We start from the raw sequence: 25,278 nt of genomic DNA, 5'->3' as shown, positions 1-25,278 counted from the left end.
GTTTAAGAAAATCTTTTAATAAAGAATCAGAATTGTCTTTTCTGAGCTCAGGATTACAGTCTACCAAAGATATAACACCTGGGCAGTCCAGAACGTTTTTACAAAGCATAAGCAGTTCATTATATATTCTTGCTTCACAGTGGCTCCTCCTTAGGTACTTTTCCACTGTGCAGGGCGCTGACATTCACAGGTGTCTTTCTGATATTTTCTATAAGTTAGACAGAGAGAGAGAGAACAACACCTACACACATTCTTCTAAAAGACAGTTTGTTCATTTGATTTGTTACAATTTAAAACATAGACACAATAATATTTTCCACAATTCCCTCTCTTGATCTCCTACTAGAGATCACCTAACATTTCTACCACCTCTTAGTCTTCTTCGCTCTCCTCACTCCTTTCTGCAGCTAGTAAGGGCATCTGGTATGGCGGAGGATCTTTTTTCTCTATTGCTGTTGTAATTAACCTGTCCATGCTTCTCATACAAGGGATACAACAACACCCACAGGTCACCAGTATCCCCAGGAATATTCCCATAGATGTTAGTATAGATATTATTACTCCTTTCCAGGCCCCAAACATGTCTTCCATCCACCTAGTTACAGCATTATCCACCCCTGAATTCTCTTTCATTTCTTCAGAGAGTGCTCTCAACCCATCTAAGGCCTTAGACACAGAACCATCAGGGGCAGTGTTGTTAGGTATTGCTGTACAGCAGGTGTCTTTGAACATGGAACACACTCCTCCCTTCTCTGTCAGGAGCATGTCCAGTGCTAACATGTTCTGGATGGTCATCAAAGAGGTTGCTGCCAACTGGGCCCGTTATCCTTCTACAGCATCTCTGGTGAAGTTTAATAGTCTCTGTACATTGTAATGAATGTAGTTAATTCTGTCTATATTTTTGTTTGGGGTAATTGGAAATATGGCAGAGATTATGGGTATGTTTTCAAAGCCTGCAGCTATATTGTCTGCTATTTTAAACTCATCAGGTACCCCTCTTGGTATCCCTATAGCATCTATGCAAGTGGGGGTATTTTTGGTGAGGTCAAAATCAGCTATGGCCCTCCTTTTTCGGGTACCAATCTCAGGGGCCTTCCTGTTTCCTATCAGAATCATAGGTACTGCTACTCTGATCATGGCGCAAAGGCCCTCCATATTGGAGTCTATTCTTACTATGGTTATTTTCTTCCCACAGGCATAATAGAGTCCCTCTCGGTATGGGACCGATTTTTTCATGCCCCCCTTGTTCAATTTTTGTACACCATTTTTCATTGAATTTTCCTACCAAAATCTTGGTGCTAGTTTGGGAAGTAAAGTTGAAGCAGGTGTAATTAGCTTTCTGTCTGATTAGTGGCACTCCCAGAGATGACCTATTCCCAGTAATGGGGTATATTTGGGTTAGAGCGGAGCAGTTAGTAGGATTTTTCTCTTGTGTTAATTTCAACATGCATTTATATCCCCATTCATCGTTCTGATGGAGAGGGCCAGGCTCCGTGTTTAATTGTGGCCTACCAGCAGCACAGGCTATACATCCTTCAAACCCTAAATCAGAAGCTGCACTATATACCCAATCTAACCAGAGGTTGGACTCATGGTATCCTGTTTCCATGGTCATTAGATCTAAAGGAGTGATTGTACTATAATCTAATGCTTTTATTACCCTTTCTTTTTTAGTCAAATCAATTATGTTGCTTCCTCTAGTGGGCATGACTCCATCATTTGTCACTATTCTTATCAGATGCAGGGGGTCAGTCGTTCTGATGTCTACTCCCAGAGTGAAGTATTCTTCGTAATTCCCTCCTCTGTAATTTTTTAGGATTATTATCAGTCTATTCATTGTGCTTTTTGTCTGGCCTACTCTAGTTATTTTTAGTGGTACTTTTAACATGTTTTTTAATTGTCCTAATACTACCCCATCTCCCATTTTACTTTGCCCTACATTCTTTGAGGTCCAAGTTACATCATTCCAACTGGGACACCATGCTTCGGTTGGCGGTTTCTCTTTTGCCCAGTAACATCCATACACTATATATCCCAGCCACCCCTTTTCTCCATCCCCTCCCCTACAGTCTATAATTTTACACAGGTCCACTTCCCAGTACCCATCTTTCCCTTTCAATTTTTCTAGGGTCATTCTTACCCCAGAAGACCCTCCCTCCAATATTTTGTTCCTTTTTTGTCTTTTCATACCCACCATGTGATACCCCAAAATTACTATGCAAGCTATAACCGCCACTCCCCATACACATACTGCCACATTTATTTTTCTCATTCTTGCACAATTACCACTATTTGTATGGTCTCTTTGTCAAACACCCTCTCTAGGATGCTTCTAACCTTTGTAAAGTCCAGTTTGTCTAGCCCACAGCCTAATTTGGGAATGGCTAGTACTTCAATTTTGTCTTTGCTACACTGTTCCTTTAAATTTCTCAGGCAGCTTTCTAATGTTTCATAAGTGGGTAGGTCCCTACACCACAATTTGGTCACTAAATGGTAGATGTGTTTCCTACCATGCTCTGTTCTTATGCACTGACCTGGTCTGCTTACTGTTGCATTTAGCTGCTGGTATTTTTCCCTAATCTGTCTGGCTACTCCTGCTCCTAATGCATAATCTGCGTTTATGCAGTGGGCAATGGGTATGTCCTCGGGAATTTCCAATAAGTCCCCTTTCCTGAGTAAAAGTCTTGGGCTTGTTTTTGTTTCTGTCAGGGTTAGCTGGTTTGGAGCAGTGTTAGTTGCATTGGTCTGACTCTGTCCTTCCTCTGCTTCCTCTGTTTCACGCTGTTCCTGCTCCTCCACGTCTCCCTCTCTTTGACCTTCCAAAAGGTCAATTCTGGTGTCTGCTAGGGTCCTAGAAGGAGGGTCACAGAACATGCATGCAGACAGATGAAACCATGTTTTACCTTTTCCAGCTACCTGTACACAGTGGGAGGTGCGTGCTGTCACTTTCAGTGGTTCTGACCACCTGGGAGAGGACCATTTTCGTTTAGCTGTTTCAATCTTACCCACTGGTTGTCAGATATTTCCTTCGGGGCTGGATCTGTGCCAGAGGGGTCAGGCCAATTTTGCTGTGGGCAAAACATGTTAATAACTGCATTCAATTTAGTAGCAAAAGCAATTGGTGTGTCAGTTTGCCCCTCCGTACAGAGGGGGGCCCATGGGCCAGGAAATTGTCTGCCAGTGGTCAGTTCAAACGGTGTAAACCCTGTGGTTCTGTTTATTGAACACCTGACAGACATTAATGCCATAGGCAGAGCTTCAACCCAGTTCATGTTCGTACATGCACATATTTTTGCCAATTTGTTTTTCAGTGTTAGGTTTAGCCTTTCCACCTTCCCCTGGCTTTGGGGGTGGTATACTGCCCCATACACATGTTTCAAACCCAATTGTTTTTCTACCATCTGTAGGTGTTCGTTTTTAAAGTGTGAGCCATTATCAGACCTGATTAATTTTGGGAAACCATGTTTTGGAATGTACTGATTGACCAGGCACTTCACCACAGACATGGCATCCTCCTTTCTGCATGGAAATGCTTCAGGCCACCCACTGAACTGGTCCACCATCACCAACAGGTACCTTTTCTTGTTCACTGGTATCAACATATCAGTAAAATCAATCACCACTGTGTGCCCTGGGCCCCTGTCTGTGGGGAATTGCCCAGCCTCAGGCCTAGCAGTAGGTCTCACATTGAATTTTACACATGTCTCACAGTTAGCAATTGTATTACTGATCAAATGAGTCATAAAAGGGTGCCACCATGCCTTCATGCGTTTTGTCATGTCTTTTTCACTACTGAGTGCCAATGAGTGTGCTTCTGTCAATATGTGAACTGCTGTGTTTGCAGGTAGTACCTGTCGTCCATCAGGCCCTACCCAAAGCCCTGTGTCAGCCATTGTCGCTCCCTTGCTTACCCAACTGCTACGTTCCTCAGGAGAGGCTGAAGTTTGTTCCTGTCTGATGTACTCAGTGGTTATTGCTGGTTCTAACTCCATCAGTTCATCTGTTGCTGTGACTACCATCTGCAATGTAAGGTATCCAGCTGCCTGTTTTGCTGTCTGGTCTGCTGCATCATTCCCTTTTGAGACACTGTCCTGCCCTTTTGTGTGTGCTGTACATTTTATGATAGCTAATTCTGTGGGTAGCATGATAGCCTCTAATAACTCAGAGGCTTCTTGTGAGTGTTTTATGGGTTTTCCTGTTGATGTTACAAACCCTATCCTAGCCCACCCGGTTAATTCTATTGTTGCAGCTGTTACTGCATAAGCTGAGTCTGAGTAGATGTTAACTGTTTTGTCTGTGGCTAGTCTTAATGCTGCTATAAGAGCCAACAATTCAGCCCTTTGTGCTGACGGCCTATCATGTAGTTTTTCTGTAATCATTGTTGTAAATGTTCCTCCTGTTTGGCTAACCACTGCAAATCCTGCAGACAGCACGTTCTGTTCTGTCCTGAAACAACATCCATCACAAAAAAAGTGTCAATTCAGGGTTGTCTAAAGGGATCAGTGTTTGGAAAAACGGCGTTTAAAAGAACGGCGTTAGGTAACGACGTTATTTTTTCAGTAACAGGGTAATATAACTAATTACTTTTCCTGTCGTTACAACGCCGTTAACGTTACTGAACGTTAAATGCGGTGCGTTACTATGCATTGATTTAATAAACTATGCAATCCGAACGCACCCCTGGCTCACACAGCGAGTGAGCAGGTGGGTTAATAACGAGATAAGCGATTATGATTGGCTAAGGCAGAGTCATGTGTTTCATGGTAGCCAATCAGAGCCAGTGTTTTTACACACATGCCGGCACACGCGGCAGCACCAGCGGCGCCAAACACACACACACGCAACATCTACACAGAGATTCGCAGCAGCAGCAGAGATGGAGAGTCAGGAGCAATCCGATTAAAAGTTGGCATTTTCAAGGTGGAGATATAAGCACTACTTCAAATTCATTGTGGTCAAAGGCAAGAACGTGCATGTAATGTGTACATGTAATGTGTGACACGCATCTACAAAGCTAGTGGCCAAAAACACTTTTCTTACAAAGCTAATATTTCAAGTGCAGGATAAAACTCTTGCTGTCTGTTGACGTGCAATAAATATCGAAAGTTATGTACAAACACCTGTCTGTTCTACTCATTTCAACTGACTTGTGAAAACTGCTAAAAAAAAAAAATACAAATTCTCTGACATATAGCAACTTTTTTTTTTTTTCTTTTTTTTTTTGTACAGTAACGCAAATAGTTACTTTCCCTGGTAACGAGTTACTTTTATTATAGAGTAATTCAGTTACTAACTCAGTTACTTTTTGGAACAAGTAGTGAGTAACTATAACTAATTACTTTTTTAAAGTAACGTTCCCAACAGTGAAAGGGATGTCCCTCAAACCCTCCCTCACCTTGTCAATCAATCAATCAATCAATCAACTTTATTGATCCCACAAGGGGCAATTGATTAAGAGCAGCATGTAAATAACAATAAATAATACAAATCACACGCATTACTCACACACGTAACAAAGTCCATCAGTCCATCACACGCACGCACACATAACGTACAACAGTACACAGTATTCATCAGCATGTGCAATTTTTCCCTTCTCCAGGAGCTCTATACGGAATTTAAAAGTTTGATCGCATAAGGAATGAAAGATTTAGAATGGCGATTCGTCTTACAAACCGGGAGCGCGTAACGACGCCCAGAAGGCAGCAGAGAGAATTCACCTGCCAAAGCGTGACCTGGAGCAGCCAAGATGCTCTTTGCCTTCCGCAGTATTTGCTGGTTACAAAAGACATTTAAGTCTCTCTGTTTTACGCCGATAATTTTAGAGCAAATCTTTACGATGTTATTCAGGCTATTCCTGTCTTTGATGCTCAAATTATGGAACCAGCAGATAAAAGAAAAGTTTAAAAGACTCTCAATAAAAGACTGATAAAATCTGCACAGAATTACCGGCGAGACGGAGAAAGTATTTAATTTACGAAGGAGGTGAATTCTCTGTTGCCCTTTCTTTGCAATGGTAGTCAAGGGCCTTGTCATCCGTCAAGGCCCTTGGAGCACATTCATGAGGCTCCCCTTCCCCCACCAGCTCAGCAATGTTTATTCCTTTGTGTTCATGTACAATGTTGGGGGCAGTTAGAATTTTGAGTAATTTGTTTTGTCTCTGTGCTGAAAAAGTAAATGCAGAGGAAGTAATGAAAGCCACCACAGAGTGGTTTGTCAGGATGTGTAGTGGGTGTCCCATCACCAGATGCTGTGTTTTTTCAATCATTTTAGCCAGCCCTGCCACAAATTGTGCGCAGGGTGCCTGTTTTTGCTCAACTTTGTCCAAAGGAGCACTACAGTAACTTACTTACTTACTTACAGCCTTACTGTTTTTCATGCCTACTTCTTATTTAGAGAAAAAATCAGCTGGGTTGTTTTGGTCTTAAAATCATTGCTCTGTTTTGGTTACTCTTACTTAGCAGGCCGATAAGAGAAGCAGAGCACCATCCCTGCCTCCACTCAAGCACTCTCTCTCTCTTACTGTGCAAAATATTAGTTATTTATTTATTTAGACAATTTTCGCCAAACTTTAACTTAGACTATAATATCAATTTTATTACAACATATAACCCTTAATCATTCAAATAGGTTAAAAATGTAACAGTTTCTATATCTCAAATCTCAGTTTAGAGTGTTTAAAATACATAATGCTAGGAGCATTTCTTTAAAATTATTTTTACCTTACATGCTTAATTCCCTTAACCTTTGTTATCTAAACCGTCTCTTGATTAAGCAAAAGTAGTCTTCATTTTTAGCCACCACCATATCTTGTAATCATCTTATGCTATTCCGGGACTTCCGGTTGGAGCGGCGCCATGTGAAGACGTAAAGTTATCGAGCTCTCCACAACCAGCTTTAAATTTCGTTTATTTTGCTCTTATTTTATATATTAGTGTGCTAAAGCTGCCCTGGTGTGTTAATAAGAGCGTACCAGTGTTAATTCAGTTGGGCTGATTGCAGTTTGGGCTATTTTTGAAGGAAAATGAATAAGGGCCGGAGTAACCACAGAGATGCAGAATCGACTGCCAGTCAAAATGCTAATGCTAGCGCCGAACTCCACGCGACATCAAAGAAAGTGACAACTGCGTGGTTCTTCAAGCAATTAATTCACTTAAAGAGGACTTGATTGCAAAAATAGAAGAGAAGGCTGCTGCCCAATCAGCTGAACTCTGCAGCCAAGTAGATCAGCTCCGAACAGAGTTACGCAGCGCCGTGGATGCTGTTAATGCCAGGCTGGAAGCAGCGGAGGCGCGGGTGAATGGGTTGGAGTCTGCGATGAACGGCTACTCGGACTCCACTACTACTCTTGAGAAGGAGCTTATGGCTATGAAAAAGGAGTTGGCCGTATTGAGAGAACGGAGTGAAGATCTGGAGGCGAGGTCACGCCGCTCAAACATTCGCATTACAGGAGTTAAAGAGGGGCGAGAGCACGGCAATTGGATAACTGAGTTTTTCTGGCCGGCCTCCTGAAAGAGGCCTTGAACCTCGAGAAGACCCCACTCTTGGACCGAGCCCACCGCACTCTTCTCAGCAGACCAACTGATGACAATGAACCACCGCGCGCCTTTGTGGTAAGGTGTCATTACTTCTCTGAGAAAGAGGATATTTTGAAGAAAGCTATGGAATTGAAGCTAGCCACTACAGCTCACGGCGACCGGATACGGATTCTTCCTGATTTCACTCAGACAGTGAGCAAGCAGCGAGCAGCTTTCAATGAAGTGAGGAGCTTGCTTCGTAACTGCGAGGGGGTTCGCTTTGGGTTGAGATACCCTGCAATTTTGAGGATTACGACACAGGATGGACGAGAGTCAAGCTTCAAGGACCCGCTGAAAGCTAAAGACTTCATTCTGAAGAACCTGACTTGTAAGGGAAAGTGACGATCGCACATACATCAGCGGCTGGCAGTTCACTGAGTTCACTTAACCAAGTTAAGGACTGTTCCGTCGAAGTTCAAATCAGGTTTGGTACTGTTATGGTTAGCCGGTGTTCATTTTGTCTTCACTTAAAATGTTTATATAATGTTTACACTAAGTTTATATTGAGCCCCGAAGCTTTTGTCAGATGTCTAAGAGACATTACAAGCAGTCACGTGCTCAAACTTCACAGAAATCGCTGCTCAAGAGCAGAATGTTTTTGTTTTGTTTTGTTTTTCTCTCCTGGGGCTCTGTTTGGGGTAGCTTAGTAATTCAATAAGTGTAAGAGCCTTATATTGTTCTGTTTTTAAGTGGGGGCTCACATGGTAAGCTAATTGGGAGCAGTGATAACTGGAAGAGGTTGCGTTCTCATTTTTTTTTTTTTTTTTGGTTTTTTTTTTTTTTTTTTTTTTTTTTTTGGTTGTTGTTATGGTCAGTTTCTGTATTGTAGTTAAACTCATGCATATGTTGTTTGTGTGTTTAGGAACACCCCCCCCCCCACCCCACAAGGTTTTTTTTTGTTTTGTTTTTGTTTTATCTCTCTCTCTTTCGCAAAGGGGTCCTCTGCTGGCAGTTTTGAGAAATTTATTCGATGGCCTTTAGTAGCATAGGTGGTGCGGAAACGAGGCTGGTTAGTTGGAATGTACGTGGGCTAAATCATCTAGTGAAGCGAAACCAGGTATTCAGCCACCTTAATAAATTCAAATCGGATATAGTATATTTGCAGGAGACTCATTTGCTGAACAAGGACCATCCCAAACTTCACAGAGGAGGCTTTACGCAAATATACCACTCTGACTTTAACAGTAAGAGTAGAGGAGTTGCTGTTCTTATACATAGGAATGTACAATTTGTCGAGGAGGTCACTGTGAAGGATAAAAATGGTCGATATGTAATAATTAAGGGCAGACTTTATAATATGCCTGTGGTCCTGGCCAATGTATATGCACCTAATTGGGATAATGTACAGTTTTTTAGTGATTTCTTTTCTTTTTTTACCTAGTCTTGATACGTATAATTTATTTTTAGGAGGGGATCTGAATTGTGTTTTACACCCAATTCTGGACCGCTCTAGTTCTACGGCTATTCCAGCTAGTAAATCAGCGCAATGTATCAATGCTTTTCTCCAAACATATGGCGTAATGGACCCCTGGAGATTTAAGTACCCATCATCCAAACAGTTTTCATTCTATTCACCGGTACATCAAACATATTCCAGAATTGATTATTTTCGGCTGGATAAGAAACTACTCCCTCTAATGACACAAGTGGAATATGATAATATAGTTATCTCAAATCATAGTCCAGTATTACTAAAGTTTCGATTCCCAGGTAATTCAATCTCTCAGCGTATGTGGCACCTAAACTCAAGGCTTTTGGCAGATGAAGATTTTGTTAAATTCATAGAGACTCAAATTGATTTCTTCCTCGGGACAAATGAATCCCCAGAGATAAGTTACAGTACTATATGGGACACTCTGAAAGCGTTTGTGAGGGGTCAAATTATTTCGTATCAAGCTAGTGTTAATAAAAGGAAATCGTGGCGGATTACGGAAATATTGAATGAAATTAAGACAATCGATCAGTCACACTGTGCATTGTCCTCTGAGGTGTTGCATAAGGAGAGACTCCTGTTAAAAGCTGAATTTGATTCTTTGACCAGCGAGCGCGCAGAGGATCTCTATTTGAAATCACGTCAAATTCATTATGAACATGGCGAGCGTGCGGGCAGGTTTTTGTGTTATCAATTGAAGCAATCTGCAGCAGCGGGTATTATAGCGGCAATTGAAGACAGGGAGGGCAATATTATTACAGATCAACAGGGTATTAATAATCAGTTTAAATCTTTTTATGAGGCTTTATATACTTCGGAGGTGAATGACACTGACAGGATAGAAGTCTAACACTTCAGTTTCATCCATCGCACCCAAAGATAAACTGCAGTGCTTTACAAATATAGGACAGGAAGAGCTAAATAAACTTATCACTGTATCTAAACCAACAACATGTTCATTAGATCATGTACCCACTAAATTACTAAAAGAGCTGTTACCTGTAGCCGAAGAACCGCTTCTCAATATCATTAACTCGTCGTTATCTTTAGGTCACGTCCCAAAACCATTAAAGCTGGCGGTTATCAAGCCTCTTATTAAGAAACCAAAACTAGATCCTAGTGTACTGGCAAATTATAGGCCTATTTCAAATCTTCCATTTATGTCTAAAATTTTAGAAAAGTTGTGTCTGCTCAATTGAGCACCTTCCTGCATAAAAATGATCTGTATGAAGAATTTCAGTCAGGTTTTAGGCCCCACCATAGCACAGAAACTGCACTTGTTAAAATTACAAATGACCTGCTTCTTGCGTCAGATCAAGGCTGCATCTCATTTCTAGTCTTACTTGATCTTAGTGCTGCGTTCGACACCATAGATCATGACATACTCATAGATCAATTACAAAACTATACAGGTATTCAAGGGCAGGCTCTAAGATGGTTTAGATCCTACCTGTCCGATCGCTACCATTTTGTTTACTTAAATGGGGTGTCATCTCATTTATCATCAGTAAAATATGGAGTGCCACAAGGATCCGTCCTAGGTCCCCTTCTATTTTCAATATACATGATGCCCCTTGGTAATATTATTAGAAAATACAAAATTAGCTTCCACTGTTATGCTGATGATACTCAGCTATATATCTCAACGAGACCAGATGAAACTTACCAATTATCTAAGCTAACAGAGTGTGTTAAAAATGTAAAAGATTGGATGACAAATAATTTTCTCCAATTAAATTCGGATAAGACAGAGATATTAATTATTGGACCAAAAAACACCACACAGAATCTTGTAGATTACAATCTGCAGCTAGACGGATGTACTGTTACTTCCTCTACAGTCAGAAATCTGGGTGTTATATTGGACAGCAATTTGTCTTTTGAAAATCATATTTCCAATGTTACAAAAACTGCATTCTTCCATCTTAGAAACATTGCCAAGCTACGAAACATGTTATCTGTTTCTGATGCAGAAAAGCTAGTTCATGCATTCATGACCTCTAGACTGGACTATTGTAATGCACTTCTAGGTGGTTGTCCTGCTTCGTCAATAAACAAGCTACAGGTAGTCCAAAATGCAGCAGTTAGAGTCCTTACCAGGTCAAGAAAATATGATCATATTACCCCAATTTTACAGTCTCTGCACTGGCTACCTATTAAGTTCCGTATCAGTTACAAATTATCATTACTTACCTATAAGGCCCTAAATGGTTTAGCTCCTGCGTACCTAACTAGCCTTCTACCAAGCTACAACCCATCACGCACCCTAAGGTCACAAAACGCTGGACTTTTGGTAGTGCCTAGGATAGCAAAGTCCACTAAAGGAGGTAGAGCTTTTTCACATTTGGCTCCCAAACTCTGGAATAGCCTTCCTGATAATGTTCGGGGTTCAGACACACTCTCTCTGTTTAAATCTAGATTAAAAACGCATCTCTTTCGCCAAGCATTCGAATAATGTATCTCTTAAATTGTGAGTGTAGTTGCATCTGCATTTTTATTCTTTAGCTTGGGTTAAACTAATTTTACTTTGTTGGATCAGCAGCTATGCTAATGATGTCTCTATTTTGTTTCTATGTTTTGCAACTAGGATTTACACAAGCTCCAGTCTGGATCCAGAACACCTGAGAAGAGATGATGCTGACCCTCAGAGGACCCCAGATGATCCTAACATTGAATCAACAAACAGAACTAACAATTATTGCTACATGTGTGACTGCATCATATAATTACTATTAATTAATAATATTGATAGTTCATCATCTAGCTGACTACGTCTTGTATTATTATTATTATTTTTATTTTTCTAAAATCCTGTCAAACGTGCACAAACTACTAAATATTGTGGAAACATAATTTTCTGTAAAGTTGCTTTGTAACGATTTGTATTGTAAAAAGCGCTATACAAATAAACTTGAATTGAATTGAATTGAATTGAATTGAATTGAATGGCACGGCAAGGAACGCAGTACTCATTCCCGTGTCTCAGGTAACTCATATCATAAATATAAAATAAATAAATAAATATCTGATCATTTAAAATATTAAAATACACTTGTATTTTATACGTTGTTGTTGTTGTTGTTATAATAATCATTCCAAATGCGAATTTGACACAACTCTGAACAATTGTTTCTTAAAATGTGTACTAAATGCTTTGTATTTAGGATTAAGGGTGAAACAAAGTTTCAATGATCACAACCTAAAGGCCCGGTTTCACAGACAGGGCTTAGACTAAACCAGTATTAGGTCATAGTTCAGTTAGGACATGTAAGTCATTTTTATAAACATACCTTTTTTTTTTTTTTTTTTGGATGTAAAAGGTATAATTTCAAACACAGTCCTGTTAACAACCAGGCCCTGCTGGTTAACAACAACACCATTTGGGGTAATGATTGTTTATTCCCTAATTATGCTGTTAAAATAACTGCAATAAATAACTTTTATCACTCCCTTATAACAAAAGCAAACAATAATAATGGTTAATTTGCTAATACTGGTTAAGGTCTGGGTATAGATAGCATTGATGATTAAATCTCATGTATCATTGAAATCTTAGCAAGTAATATAAGAATATAGTAAACATTTTTATTGAATTACAGACACATACACAGCCTCTAAGGTCTACTGAGGCATTTAAATTAGGCTGCGTTAATAGCTGCTTTTTTTGCCTCTCTGCTTGCTTGTCAGTGCATAAATACATGGCAGGTATTGGCAAACAATAAGACAACAATTATTATTATTATTATATATTTTTATCATACATTAGAGACTAATCTTTTGAAATTTCCCCATCACGTGTTTTTTAGTATTTCTTTCTGGTTTAATGAGAATAATGTAACATTTTGGTACAAATATACATAACAGTAAACCAAAGGCAGATGACAAAATTGCAAAAATCTCTACTGCAACTGTGTACTTGCCAGGTGAACTAATATAAGCAGGTATAAATGTTGCCCAGACAGCACAAAATATAAGCATACTGAATGAGATGAATTTGGCTTCGTTGAAATTATCTGGTAATTTTCTAGCTAAAAATGCCAGAATCGAACAGATTGCTGAAAGAATACCAATATATCCTAAAACTGCATAAAATGTTACATCTGAGCCTGTGTTGCATTCTAAAATTATCTTTTGATTGTTGTACTTCAGAGATTTGTCAGGAAATGGTGGGCTTATTATAAGCCATAGAACACAGATGACTATTTGAATTGCAGTGCATGAGAACACAATTACTCTTTGTTGTACTGGCCCAAACTTTCCAGCCAATTTATTTCCTGGTAATGTGGCTCTGAAAGCAGTGACAACTACTATGGTTTTCCCCAAAACACAAGAAATGCAGAGTGCAAAAGTAACACCAAATGCTGTATGACGTAACATACATGACCACACTGTTGGCTCACCAATGAATGTAAGTGGACAAAGGAAACAAAAGAACAATGAAGCAAGTAATAGTGAGCTCAGCTCTGAATTGTTAGCTTTGACTATAGGTGTTTCTCTAAAGCGTATGAAGATAATCATAGTCGCTACACTAAGGCTGGCACCAAATAGTGATAGAGCAGTCAGAATGATCCCCATTGTTTCTGTATAAGACAAAAACTCTTTTATTTTCATGACACACTTGTCTCGTCTCTCATTTGACCAGTATTCTTCAGGACAAAGAATGCAGTCTGCTGCTCCTAAAAAAAAAAAGATAATAATTATAATAAAAAAAAAAAAAAAAAAGTCTAGTAAAGTATGTTAAAGATTTGACAAATATTTTTGGTACACATTATCTTTAAGGTGTCTAGAATTAATTAATGAAACCACATATACTGTATCCAGTTTTGTTGAGTGATTTTGATGGTCACAATAGTGATCGGTGGGATAACATGAGGGTTGTAACGATTCACTCGTTTTCTCGATGCATCGATTACAAACCCTGATGATGCAATGCATTGATCTTCAAACGTGGATTTTCTGAATCATGAATCACTGATTTCAGACAGTAATCGATTTTAAATCCTAAGAATCGAATGAATCGCTATTTCTATGGTGATTCAATGCTTTCAAAATATATACACATTAAATTACTACAAGAAAGAATTAATGGAGAACTTAAACAGTGTTCGAGCCTTGCATCTCTCCTTCACACACTCCACTTTACCACCTGTGACTGTCACAGGATTGCACTCATGCTCAGTTCATCTCACTAACACTTTTTTGAGGAGCCGATGTGTGATTCCTCCTTAGTAGTCTACTCATTGCCAATAATGCTAAAGTGAAGTAGTTTTACTTTTTTGTAGTTTTTCAGTGGCTCTCTGTCATACCGACGACATTACCTGAGCAGTCAAAGGCTGCACATTTATTGCATGGACGCATGGTCTTAGCCAGGCTTTGAAAAATTACTGAGGTCCTGGGGGTTTCTATAATAACCCCCTTATTATAGAATTGTGATATAATACAACTAATACAACTAATTATATACACTAACACTTGAAATAGACAGAAGTGTAGATTTTTTTTTGAAGGCATGCTCATTTTTAAATCATACCCTATTTATTGCATCAAAGTTTGTTAATACTTTACTATATTTATGGGGTGGATAATTTTATCGGTTGTTTATTATTCATGCAACCATACATATTGCTGTTATAGTTTTTATTTATAACCATTATATAGCTGATAACTTTGTCTAGCGCACTTATAAATTTTATAGCATGGTTTGTGAAAGTTTAAAGGGTTAGTTCACCCAGTAATCAAAATTATGTCATTAATAACTCACCCTCATGTCGTTCCAAACCCGTGAGACCTCCATTTATCTTCGGAACACAGTTTAAGATATTTTAGATTTAGACAGAGAGCTCTCAGTCCCTCCATTGAAACTGTGTGTACGGTATACTGTCCATGTCCAGAAAAGTAAGAAAAACATCATCAAAGTAGTCCATGTGACATAAGAGGGTCAGTTTTTTGAAGCATCGAAAATACATTTTGGTCCAAAAAGGGCAAAAACTACGACTTTATTCAGCATTGTCTACTCTTCCATATCTGTTGTGAGCGAGTTCAAAACACAACAGTTCAATGATATCCGGTTCGCAAACGAATCACTCGATGTAACCGGATCTTCTTGAACCACTTCACCAAATCAAACTGAATCGTTTGAAATGGTTCTCGTCTCCAATAAGCATTAATCCACAAATGACTTAAGCTGTTAACTTTTTTAATGTGGCTGACACTCCCTCTGAGTTAAAACAAACCAATATCCCGGAGTAATTAATGTACTCAAACAGTACACTGACTGAACTGCTGTGAAGAAAGAACTGAAGATGAACACCGAGCCGAGCCAGATAATGAACAAAATATTGACTCGTTCTCAAGTCAAGAACCGTTTCTGTCGGGCGCTTCCGATTCGAGAATCGAGGAGCTGATGATACTGCACATGTGTGATTCATTGGCGTACGGAAATTTCTTCATATTAACATCATAAAACTATCATCTTACTATCATGTTTTTTTTTAAACTATGGTTCTCTAAACAAAAAGGCTCCTGTGTAATTTGTCTTGTGACTAAGCATTTAAAGAATTTAGGGGAAGCATTTAAATAATCCTGTGAATGTGCTTAAAGAATGCAGAATCGAATCGTATCGTTAATCGAATCAAATCAAATCATTCTGAATTTGCAAAAATCGTTCTCGAATCAAATCAAATCGAATCGAAACCTATGAATCATTAATCGTATCGAATCGCTGTCTACCAAAAGATTCACAGCCCTAGATAACAAACAGTACACAATGTAATGATGTTACGTTCATGAATGAATCATTCTTTTTGAACAAATCTTTTAAGTGAACGAATCGTTCTCGTTCACATAATCAATTTAGCAGTGCATGCGCAGATGAGTGAACCGGGGAGCTCTGTGAAATGTTTCATCCTGTCAAAGAATGAGTAAACCTCAAGCTAACTGCCTTCAAGTGTGAGATGTGATAGATCATGTGAGTTGTTGAATGTAGTGAATGAATACGCCCTTCACTGAACAAGTTTATTTTGATTCTGAACAAGATCTTCTCGTTCGTGAGCGAAATGACTGAACTGGTACATGTCGTTCGTGAATTAGTTGAATGAACTGGTACATATCTCGTTGGTGAATAAAATGAGTGTACTGAAGCAGTCTGCCATTTAGCATGTCATTCTCCATTGTTTATATATTCATATTTAGCATACAGAACATAAATCATAACATTTCATCCACTATTTATGAATGTGTAAATGTCTGACCAAACAATTAAAATGTTAATTATGCAAGAAAACCTTGTGATTTGGTAATTTGAGAAACTTATTTTACTTTGTTTTACTTTTACTTTATTTTCAAACTTCTTTTTCTTTTTTTTTGTTCCTGTAGCTCAAGTGGTAGAGCATTGCGTTAGCAAGCAAGCAAGCAAGCAAGGCAACTTCTGAAATTAAGTTCAACTAATAATCTATATTGGGCTCTCTATACTTGAAAAATTGTGTTAAAACTAACTATTATTAAGTTAAATGCTCATAAAATTAATTTGCCCTAACTTGTTTTATAAAACAACACTTAATGCTGCCAGGAAAACAATATTTTAGCATTTTTCCACTAAATGCCTTCTTATTGAAACAGCATGTAAGATAATGCCCAGAGAGTCTGTTCTCAACCTAAGCAAATGCTCAAAAACACTTTTAAATACTAAAAGATTAGAACGCTGAACTTTAATAAATCTTATCCTGTTCTGATCTTGAATAGAAATGCACAGAATATGAGTTTATTTCTACATTACCACTCATCAAGTTATGGAGCTAATTACATTGAGTTAGAAAAACTTAATGTTTTAATTAAACAAGCCAACACCGATATTTAAGTTACACACAACATTATGTTGATGTTATTATCAACATCAAAATGTGAGGAAAACTCACATTTTAAAATAAATGTAAAACTTAAAATGTTCCATTAAATCAATACATTTGAATTTTTTACTTGCACTAATGCATTAAAATTAAGTAGTGGCAACAGATCCACTGAATATTTTTTTACAGTATATGCACACATTTTAATAAAGCCAAATCAAGTAAATACGTTTGTTGACTTAAGACATAACACATGAGATACTCTTTGTCGCCACCTGCTGGCATATTTATATAATATGAAGAGGTCACTGACCAAATCAGTGAATGAATCTGAACAAATCATTTTGGTGAACGAACTGAAAATGAAAAATGATCTTGAAATAATACAAATTTCCACCACTACTCATGATTTTTCTCAACATGGACTACAAGAGCTGTCAGTCAATACATACTTGCGTTATTTGTAACCCAGACAGCAACCAGTTTTGTCCCAGTTCCCACCTACATCGGGACTGCATGGATTTCAAGCGGGCCAGATGTGTGCCGGATCTGGGCAAACACTATATTGTTGTCTGGGAATGCATTTCCCTCCACAGTGCATATAAATCCAATTGCAGTTGTTAGTGAAGGCTGCACTAAAATGTTGCAATGACAAAATATTGCATCAAATTAAAAGTTCAAATGTTACAAATAAGTTACAATATTGACATTGTAAAACTGGTATCACTGATATAGCAACTTTATGATATATTCCTACTGTATGTTACAATAAAGTAGGGCTGTCATCGTTATGCACTTAATTTTACAATACTTTGAGGAGCTAAAATAATTTAACAGTTAATGCATAATTATTGAAGAAATATTTCTATTCTAACCTTTAACCCAATTTTTCTTCTCTGCTTGTGATCAGATCATTTTAAGCTGCTAAACTACAAGAAAGTTTTCAGTCCAATGATCCAGGAAGCGAATGCGTTCAGACAATCCATCCAAATCAGTGCTTAAATACAGGAAACCAGGCTGATTACATCAGAGATTACAGAGCTTTGAAATATTCTTTGTTTGTCTCTGCAGAGTGCGAGCCCTTACACCTCACACATGCTGTGTGAAGTACAGACTGAACGGATTGTGAGACGCCTACAGTTTCTCGACTGGATAATCAGTCTCGGTAGTAAAGTTTTGATGGATTAATACTGCAAACAAGGTTGCAACTGCGGTTGCGGTGGTATAGGGGTCGCACAGTAAGCACGCTTGAGTCCGTTATAATAATATGTGCATGTGTGCTCTTGGTTAGTCAGCAAGCGGTTGTTTTTTTTTTTTTGCCATTTCCATGTGGTCCTGGATTGCAGTATCGCAACTTAACTTCTCTAAAATACATGGTACACATAATATAAAATTCTGATAATTTTTTTTTTTTGTATATCTGCTTTATGTGCTTATATGGGCTCATTTGTTGTCCTTTTGAAGTTTGTAAGTGTCCTTCTTTTGGAAAGACATCTAAATTTCTCTTGAAAAAAGCTTGCATGAAATACAGATTTTTGAGAATCACCCTTTAATTTTTTGGTTTACTTTGCTGGATATAGAAAATTATGACAAAATAAACATTTGAAACAAGATAAATTGTCTATGCTTAATTTCATGAAGTGTGTGATTAATTGCGATTAATCACAGAAAAAGGTTGTGATTAATTTGATTAAAAATTTTATTCGATTGACTCCCCTATAATAAAGTAACAATTTTGAAATACGTTGATGATTGCACTTTTTTATAAAATATTATTATCGTCTTTATTGTTATTATTATTATTAATATTATTTATCTCAGTATTCCTATAAGTGTTGTAAAAAGGCTTTTTATGAATAATAGTAACAGTAGTAAAAATAGCTGGGCTAAGATATATAACCATTTTTATGACTGCAGAAATATGTTCACTGTGCACATTATCCCACCAGTCACAATTGTTGCGGACCATAAAACAGAACTGTTCACACAATTTCCCCCAAACAAACAAAAAATAAATAATGATTATTTAAAGGGGTTATTACAAATGAATGGGTACCTGTTGTATTTGATATTGAACCATCAGCACATGGGATGCAGTCAAAACAGCAAACAGGCCGTCCTTTTATTTGGGCCTTTCTTGTGCCATTTGGGCAGGTGTCTGAGCACACTGCTTTTGGTATCTGTCAAAGTAATATGCTTTAGCCAATTAACAACAACAACAACAATAATAATAATAATAATATTAACAACAATTAAGACATACTTATTCAGAGTTATAAGTACCAAATTTCCTGTGTTCCAGTGGATGTTGTCCTCTTTAACTGTAAGTTTATATGTTCCATCTGTAGATGTACTGAAATATCCCACAGTTACATGTTGTACCTCTCCATCTCTTAGCTGCCAGTTTATCACTTCGTATGATGCAGGTGGGTCTCCATTCTCATCAAAAAATACTTTTTCTCCATATTCATCTACAAAATTCACACTCTGTAAGTGATCACTGACCTTAAAATTAATTGTGATATAGTTAATGAAACTGTCACCTTATGATGTTTAAATGTTTTGATAAATAAATAAATCAACTTGCTCACCAATTTTGGAGTTATCTTTGATACATTTAGGCACTGTCTCAAAACATTATTATCATCTCTTTGGCAAAACAACAATTTGTGAATAGCATGTGCAATTGCATACACAGCTTGATACACATTATATGTTACTCTTACTTGTGTTATGTCAAAGAATTTGTCTGTGTAATTTAGTTTTTCTTCTCCTGTGCATATATGGCTGTTGAGTGTAGCATTTGCAAATGTCAGGGGTTCACAATTAAGACATGGTTTGCAGCCAACCATTGTTTCCCAGAAGTCACTGACAAAAGTGGATTGTGAAGGAAAGTAAGGACTGATGTTTTTCAGGTAAGTTCCAAGTTTGGGCATAGTCATCTTTCGTACCACAAATCCAACTGTTCCTCCAAAAGACTTGAACATTTCAGGGGTAGAGGGCCTTGCTGCAGTTACCCAGGCTTCACTTGCAATCCACTGGATTCCTGTGATGTTTTGTTTCACAGTTTCTCTCATTAAAGGATAGAGATCTCCCTCTGGCACAAATGCCAGGATCACTTTTACTGTAGATTGTTTTATCAATTCAACCACTTCTATGATTTTATTTTGGGGATATGTCCTTAAAATTGTGCCTACAAATGCAATGCAAACTCCCATTTTTTCCACTTCCTTTGTGAAGGCTGAAATCCCATTTTTTCCATAATCATTGTCAGACTGCAAAGCTCCAATCCAAGTCCATCCATATCGTTTTACAAGACAGGCCAGGGCTTTTGCTTGGTAGTAGTCACTTGGAATTGTGCGGAAAAATGATGGATATTTTCTTCTATCACTCAGACATGCACATGTTGAAAAGTAACTCACCTAGATTCAATAATAATAATAAAAAAAATAAACATACAAATTATAAATTGCCTTTATTTCATTATCAGGAGTACTTAAATGCATTTACACTGCAGGACTGGTTAATATTACCATTACCATTGGCACTCTGAATGGTCCAAGTGTTCCGGCAACAGCTAAGGACTGTGATGAGCCTGATTCAGCTACAAGAGCTGTAAGCGGAAGGTGACACTGAGTTGTAGATTCCTCTTCCTTCTGCTCACTCACCAGTGTGAATGCCGCACGTAAAACATTAGTGGGAGAAGCACAAGAATCCAATATTTTATAGCCCAAAGAAATGTTAGGAAGCAAACCCTCATCTTGGTTTATCTCATCTATTGCAAACATCATGACTTGCGTCCAACGGAAGGCACGTAGGTCAAATCTGTGCAGAAAATTTATCATGAACAACAATGCATGTCTGAATTTTGCCAATAACTTCACCCAAAAAACATCCATTCCCCATTTGAATCACAAGCATGCTTCTGCACTTACCCTGTACAATTAATCTGTCGCATTTTTCTCTCAAAAGAAGCAATAACATTTTCTTGTTTATTAAAAATTGGAAAAATTCCTCCAATCATAATTTCCCCTGCTTTAAAAATATTTGGCATTTCGAATTTACCATGTAACTGACATGTAGAGCCTGTGTGCTTGATCAGCAGAGAGAAAAATAGCAATATATTAAATCTTCCCATAGTTCAGATGTGTCTGAGAGAAAATAAGACTAAGCTCTGCTGGCTCAGTTATATAAAGCTTTTCTATCCATAGTGAACAATGGCCAATTATTACTGAAGGTTTTCCCCAGTGAGCTGTTAAGCAATAAGTGCACACAATTCTCATGTTGTAAATTAATAGTGATTGCACTTTTATGTGTGTTTGTGTTTGTTTCCTTTACATGCAATCTTGTATTAAGTAAGAATAAAACAATATAATATTAGTAATCGTAATAACTGTAAATCATTGGTAGAAGCTTTGCAATGTGATTACATAGTCAGCATAAGTGGTTGATTATTTTTAAGATATTTACGCACTAATTTCATTCAATAAGTTCATTTGTTTATTGGTTGGTTTGTAATGTTAACAACAACAATTAACAACAATTCCATTATTATTATTAGGTTATGTTTATGTTGGAACTTATTTTATTTTTTTATGTTTTTTTCACAAATTGAAATGTATGGAACCTTATGTACTTAGGACTGGTATTATAAAACTATTAAATATTTGCTGGCTCTAGCGTCACTTACTTTTATATTGCTTTCGGTTCTCTGCACCAAATATTAATATGTGACTGACACATAGAGTTGTTTTTGGCGGCCTGTTTTAATTTTAGTTTTAGTCTAGTCTTTGTGTGAAGTTGTCATTTTAGTTTTTATTAGCTTTAGTCACATTCATGCTCTTAGTCTAGTCTAGTTTTAGTCGACGGAAGCTGATGACATTTAGTCTAGTTTTAATCAATGAAAATGGTATTTTAGTCTCTTTTTAGTAATGCAATTCTATTTAACCCAGTCAATATAGTACAAGTAGTATAGACGATACCATTTATTTTATTTATTTTGAAAAGTTTAAAATCTAAAAAAAATTCTATTTTGAAAAGTACTAACTGAAACAAAAATGCATTGCATTAACAGTGCTTGCATTTTAATGCCTTGTATTTCCAGCACTTGTATTTTTAGGTCCTGGAATCTAACATTGTTGTTTATTTAATCTTTGAATATTTCAATTCAAAATATTTCACACACATTTACTTAATTAAAAATTAAATCATTTATATTCACCTTCCAAAGTTCGGTCCATTTTATTGCACTTTCCAAATTCAGTGTTCAAAATTCTGCTGAAAATTTGCCATTGTACAACCAGGAGCTGCAGGAATAGTAGTAGAGCACTGATGCCTGATCTCATGCTGCTGTCAGTCGCTCACCAGCAGGTGGCGCCAAGCGGCTGTTGCGAACTCTTTGATTTCGTTTGAAGTATATCAGGGGCCTTAAGGAGAGTTTTGAGCAAAATATATTTAGTCAGTTTGAGTAAATTATTAATTTACTGTAAACATTCATTTGAAAAATTATTGGACTTCATTTTGTAATGGGAGGTAAATTTGTCACTAAAGCACCCTTAAGCGAATATGCAGCTTGGATTTCTGTGGGAGAAATAAAATGGTTTGGTGAAACTTTGGGTTGTGGGCTCATATTCTGGGCTCATCTGCTTAATTGTACATAATATACAGTAATGTATTTTATTAATTAGATGCCGAATTTAACCCTTATGCGTTGTTGGGTACGTTTTTGTCCACTAGGGGGTAAAGTTGAGTCTTATTTTGGCCACAACTTTCTCTGTGTTTGAGCTAATGGAATGATATTTGGTGACAAATCTTATTTTGACCCATATTTTGGGAAAATGAAAACATCCACTAAATTAAACTGCTGTAAAAATGTATCAGATAAATATCTTTTTTCAATTTTTTTTTTTGCATAAATCAATTAATCAACCTCAGTCCTGATCAAAACTACCAAATGTTAAAAAAAATCCAAGATTTTAACTCTTTAATTACCAAGTTCATAAATTATGTCACTGATTTGGGGAAAAAAACACACAAAATTACATATTTTCAATTTAAAAAGTGATTGTGGACTGGATATTTTTTTTACCTTTTATCACAGTCTTGGGCATGTCAAAGATTAGTAACAAGATTGGCTTTGATGCATTGTTAGTTTTTGTGCAGCATTAGATTTAAATTTTTTCTCCCTTATTTGTTGTTGGTGGCTGTTTTTGCCCCATTGACTTCCATTATAACGACATTTTTTGATTGCAAAGCCATGACACCATATAATCATGCATTCTTGATTGTTTGTGGTTTTCCCTTTTGGGAAGAGGTCAAATTTGTTATTTGTACAGTTGATCACTAGGTGGGACCATTAACCCTTTAGATAGGCCTGTGCAAAAAAAAAGGCTTAGTTTCTGGCTTGTATATGAAGTTATATGGAGTATAACAGCAAATTATAGTGTTTGTGTGTGTGAGAGAGAGAGAGAGAGAGAAAGAGAAGGTGTGAGAGAGACCTTTGTGAACTTGCCTTGATGTATCTGAAAAAATCCAAATATGCACCTCATGCTCTCAGAACTACATGGAGTAAACAATAAAAAAAGAAGTGTGTTTATGCACCTGCTGCCTTTTGATGGTGAAAAGTATGGATGGTCTATGTGTGAAATGCTCGTCTTTTCTTGATGGTAAAGCAAGTTTCAAACCTTAAAATCCTGTAAAAAAATCTACTTTGCATCAAATTTATGAACATAATGTATTATGAACCAAAATGCAATACCAACTTCAAATAAGCTGCAGCTCGCTGGTGGGGTCAAGCTGCATAATCATTTCTAAAACTTCAGTACAAGTCAAGCCCTTTCTCGTGTTGCTTGCAGCTTTTCTCACCATTAAATGACCAGCACGATGGCATGCAAGTGTTTAAATCCACGTACTTTGCTTTTGTTTAGTCTATACTTATCACCACCATCAAAAGGCAGCAGACGCATAAATACACTTTTGTTTACTCCATGTAGTTCTGAGAGCTGAGGTGTACATTTTGATTTTTTCAAATATATCAAGGTAAGTGTGCAAAGGTCTCTCTCACACACACACACTCTCTCTCTCTCTTTCTCACACACACACACACACATACACACACAATATAATATGCTGTTATGCTCCATATAGCTTCATATACAAGTCAGAAACTAAGCTTTTTTTGCACCGGCCTATCTAAAGGGTTAATGGACCCACCCAGAGCTGTTAAATATGAGCGACACCCTTTGATCTCGCCGCCACGCTGTCAAGTGTTTCATGTAGCTCTCAATAGTTCCAAACAACTCCGCACTGTCAACCAGTTTGAATGGTTTTAAGCGGGACAGACAGCTGCAATTATATTTGCAGCAATTATCGGTAAATATTGACGCATAATATACATTGATTATTACGTTGACACTTGCATTACATACATATTATAGCATTATTTTCTGGGGAGTGGCGGAAACACGGCATTAATCAGTTTTTGTGTTTAATTTTGGAGGGAAGATTGGGCTGCTCCTATAGCGTAAAATACATTTACAGCAACGACTTGGCAAATATTAACGTGTATGCATTGATTACTATGCTCACTACACTTACAGTGTGTTCTCTTTTCCTAAATACGATCCATAACATTACCGTTACTGTTAACGGGATTAATTTCAGTATGGTTAACCCCTTCATCCTCCCCTAAACATAGGCTAAACCTTCCCTAAACATAAGTGTACTTTTTATATTTACCTACAGTATGTCTGTATACTAATAATATACACACACATACAAAAAAAAAAAGTTGTCCTAAGAACTAATTTGTCCAAGTAAGAAGGTTTTAGGACAACTTTAGGTTCATTTCATTTCATTGATATATATATACACGCACACACACATACATGCATATAATAAACACACATACATTACATGTGTTTATTATATATATATATATATATATATATATATATATATATATAATAATACAATAAATAAATGTATATATAATATAGAGTGGTCAACATTTGAAATGGATCAAAAAAAGTGAATCAAAGTTGTCTTAAAACCTTTTAGTTTTCTGCAGCTCTGAGCTGATGGTACTGCTGGACATCTTCCGATTGCGAGGCAAGTAAGCATGATGTGCCTTTCATCTGCTGTAGTAAGTTTCTTTGGGTGACACTGCTGACCAATCCTTAATTTTTTTGTGCTTCTTCAACAGAGCTTGGGCTGCACATCTGCCTTGTGTCTTGTTGCTGCGTCTTGCCGTGGTATATGTTTTTTTTTCACAGTAAACTGTCTTCAGCAACCTTGTTAGCTGAGTTTGGCTGTTCCTCACCCAGTTGTATTAATGTTAATATTACTGTATATATATTGCTAAGACACATTCACATAAATATATACATGCACAACAAGTGAATATCAATGAATGCCAGAAGCTGCC

At 37.3% G+C, this 25,278-nt stretch overlaps 1 protein-coding gene and 1 pseudogene across 1 annotated transcript; both read right to left on the bottom strand.

Annotated features, from left to right (window-relative positions):
- Positions 1 to 2,268: 2,268 nt before the first annotated feature.
- Positions 2,269 to 4,466, bottom strand: LOC132101163 (uncharacterized; annotated as a pseudogene).
- Positions 4,467 to 12,771: 8,305 nt separating this feature from the next.
- Positions 12,772 to 20,877, bottom strand: LOC132101162 (extracellular calcium-sensing receptor). Its single transcript, XM_059505875.1, has 6 exons — positions 20,789 to 20,877; positions 20,393 to 20,678; positions 19,703 to 20,275; positions 19,236 to 19,358; positions 18,910 to 19,033; positions 12,772 to 13,679 (listed from the first exon to the last, which is right to left on the bottom strand). The coding sequence occupies exons 1-6, from the start codon at positions 20,875 to 20,877 to the stop codon at positions 12,772 to 12,774; spliced, it is 2,103 nt and encodes a 700-aa protein (XP_059361858.1).
- Positions 20,878 to 25,278: the final 4,401 nt, after the last annotated feature.

This window comes from Carassius carassius, chromosome 23, assembly GCF_963082965.1.
Source record: "Carassius carassius chromosome 23, fCarCar2.1, whole genome shotgun sequence".
Lineage (NCBI taxonomy): Eukaryota > Metazoa > Chordata > Actinopteri > Cypriniformes > Cyprinidae > Carassius > Carassius carassius.
This window is presented reverse-complemented; position numbering and strand designations above follow the sequence as displayed.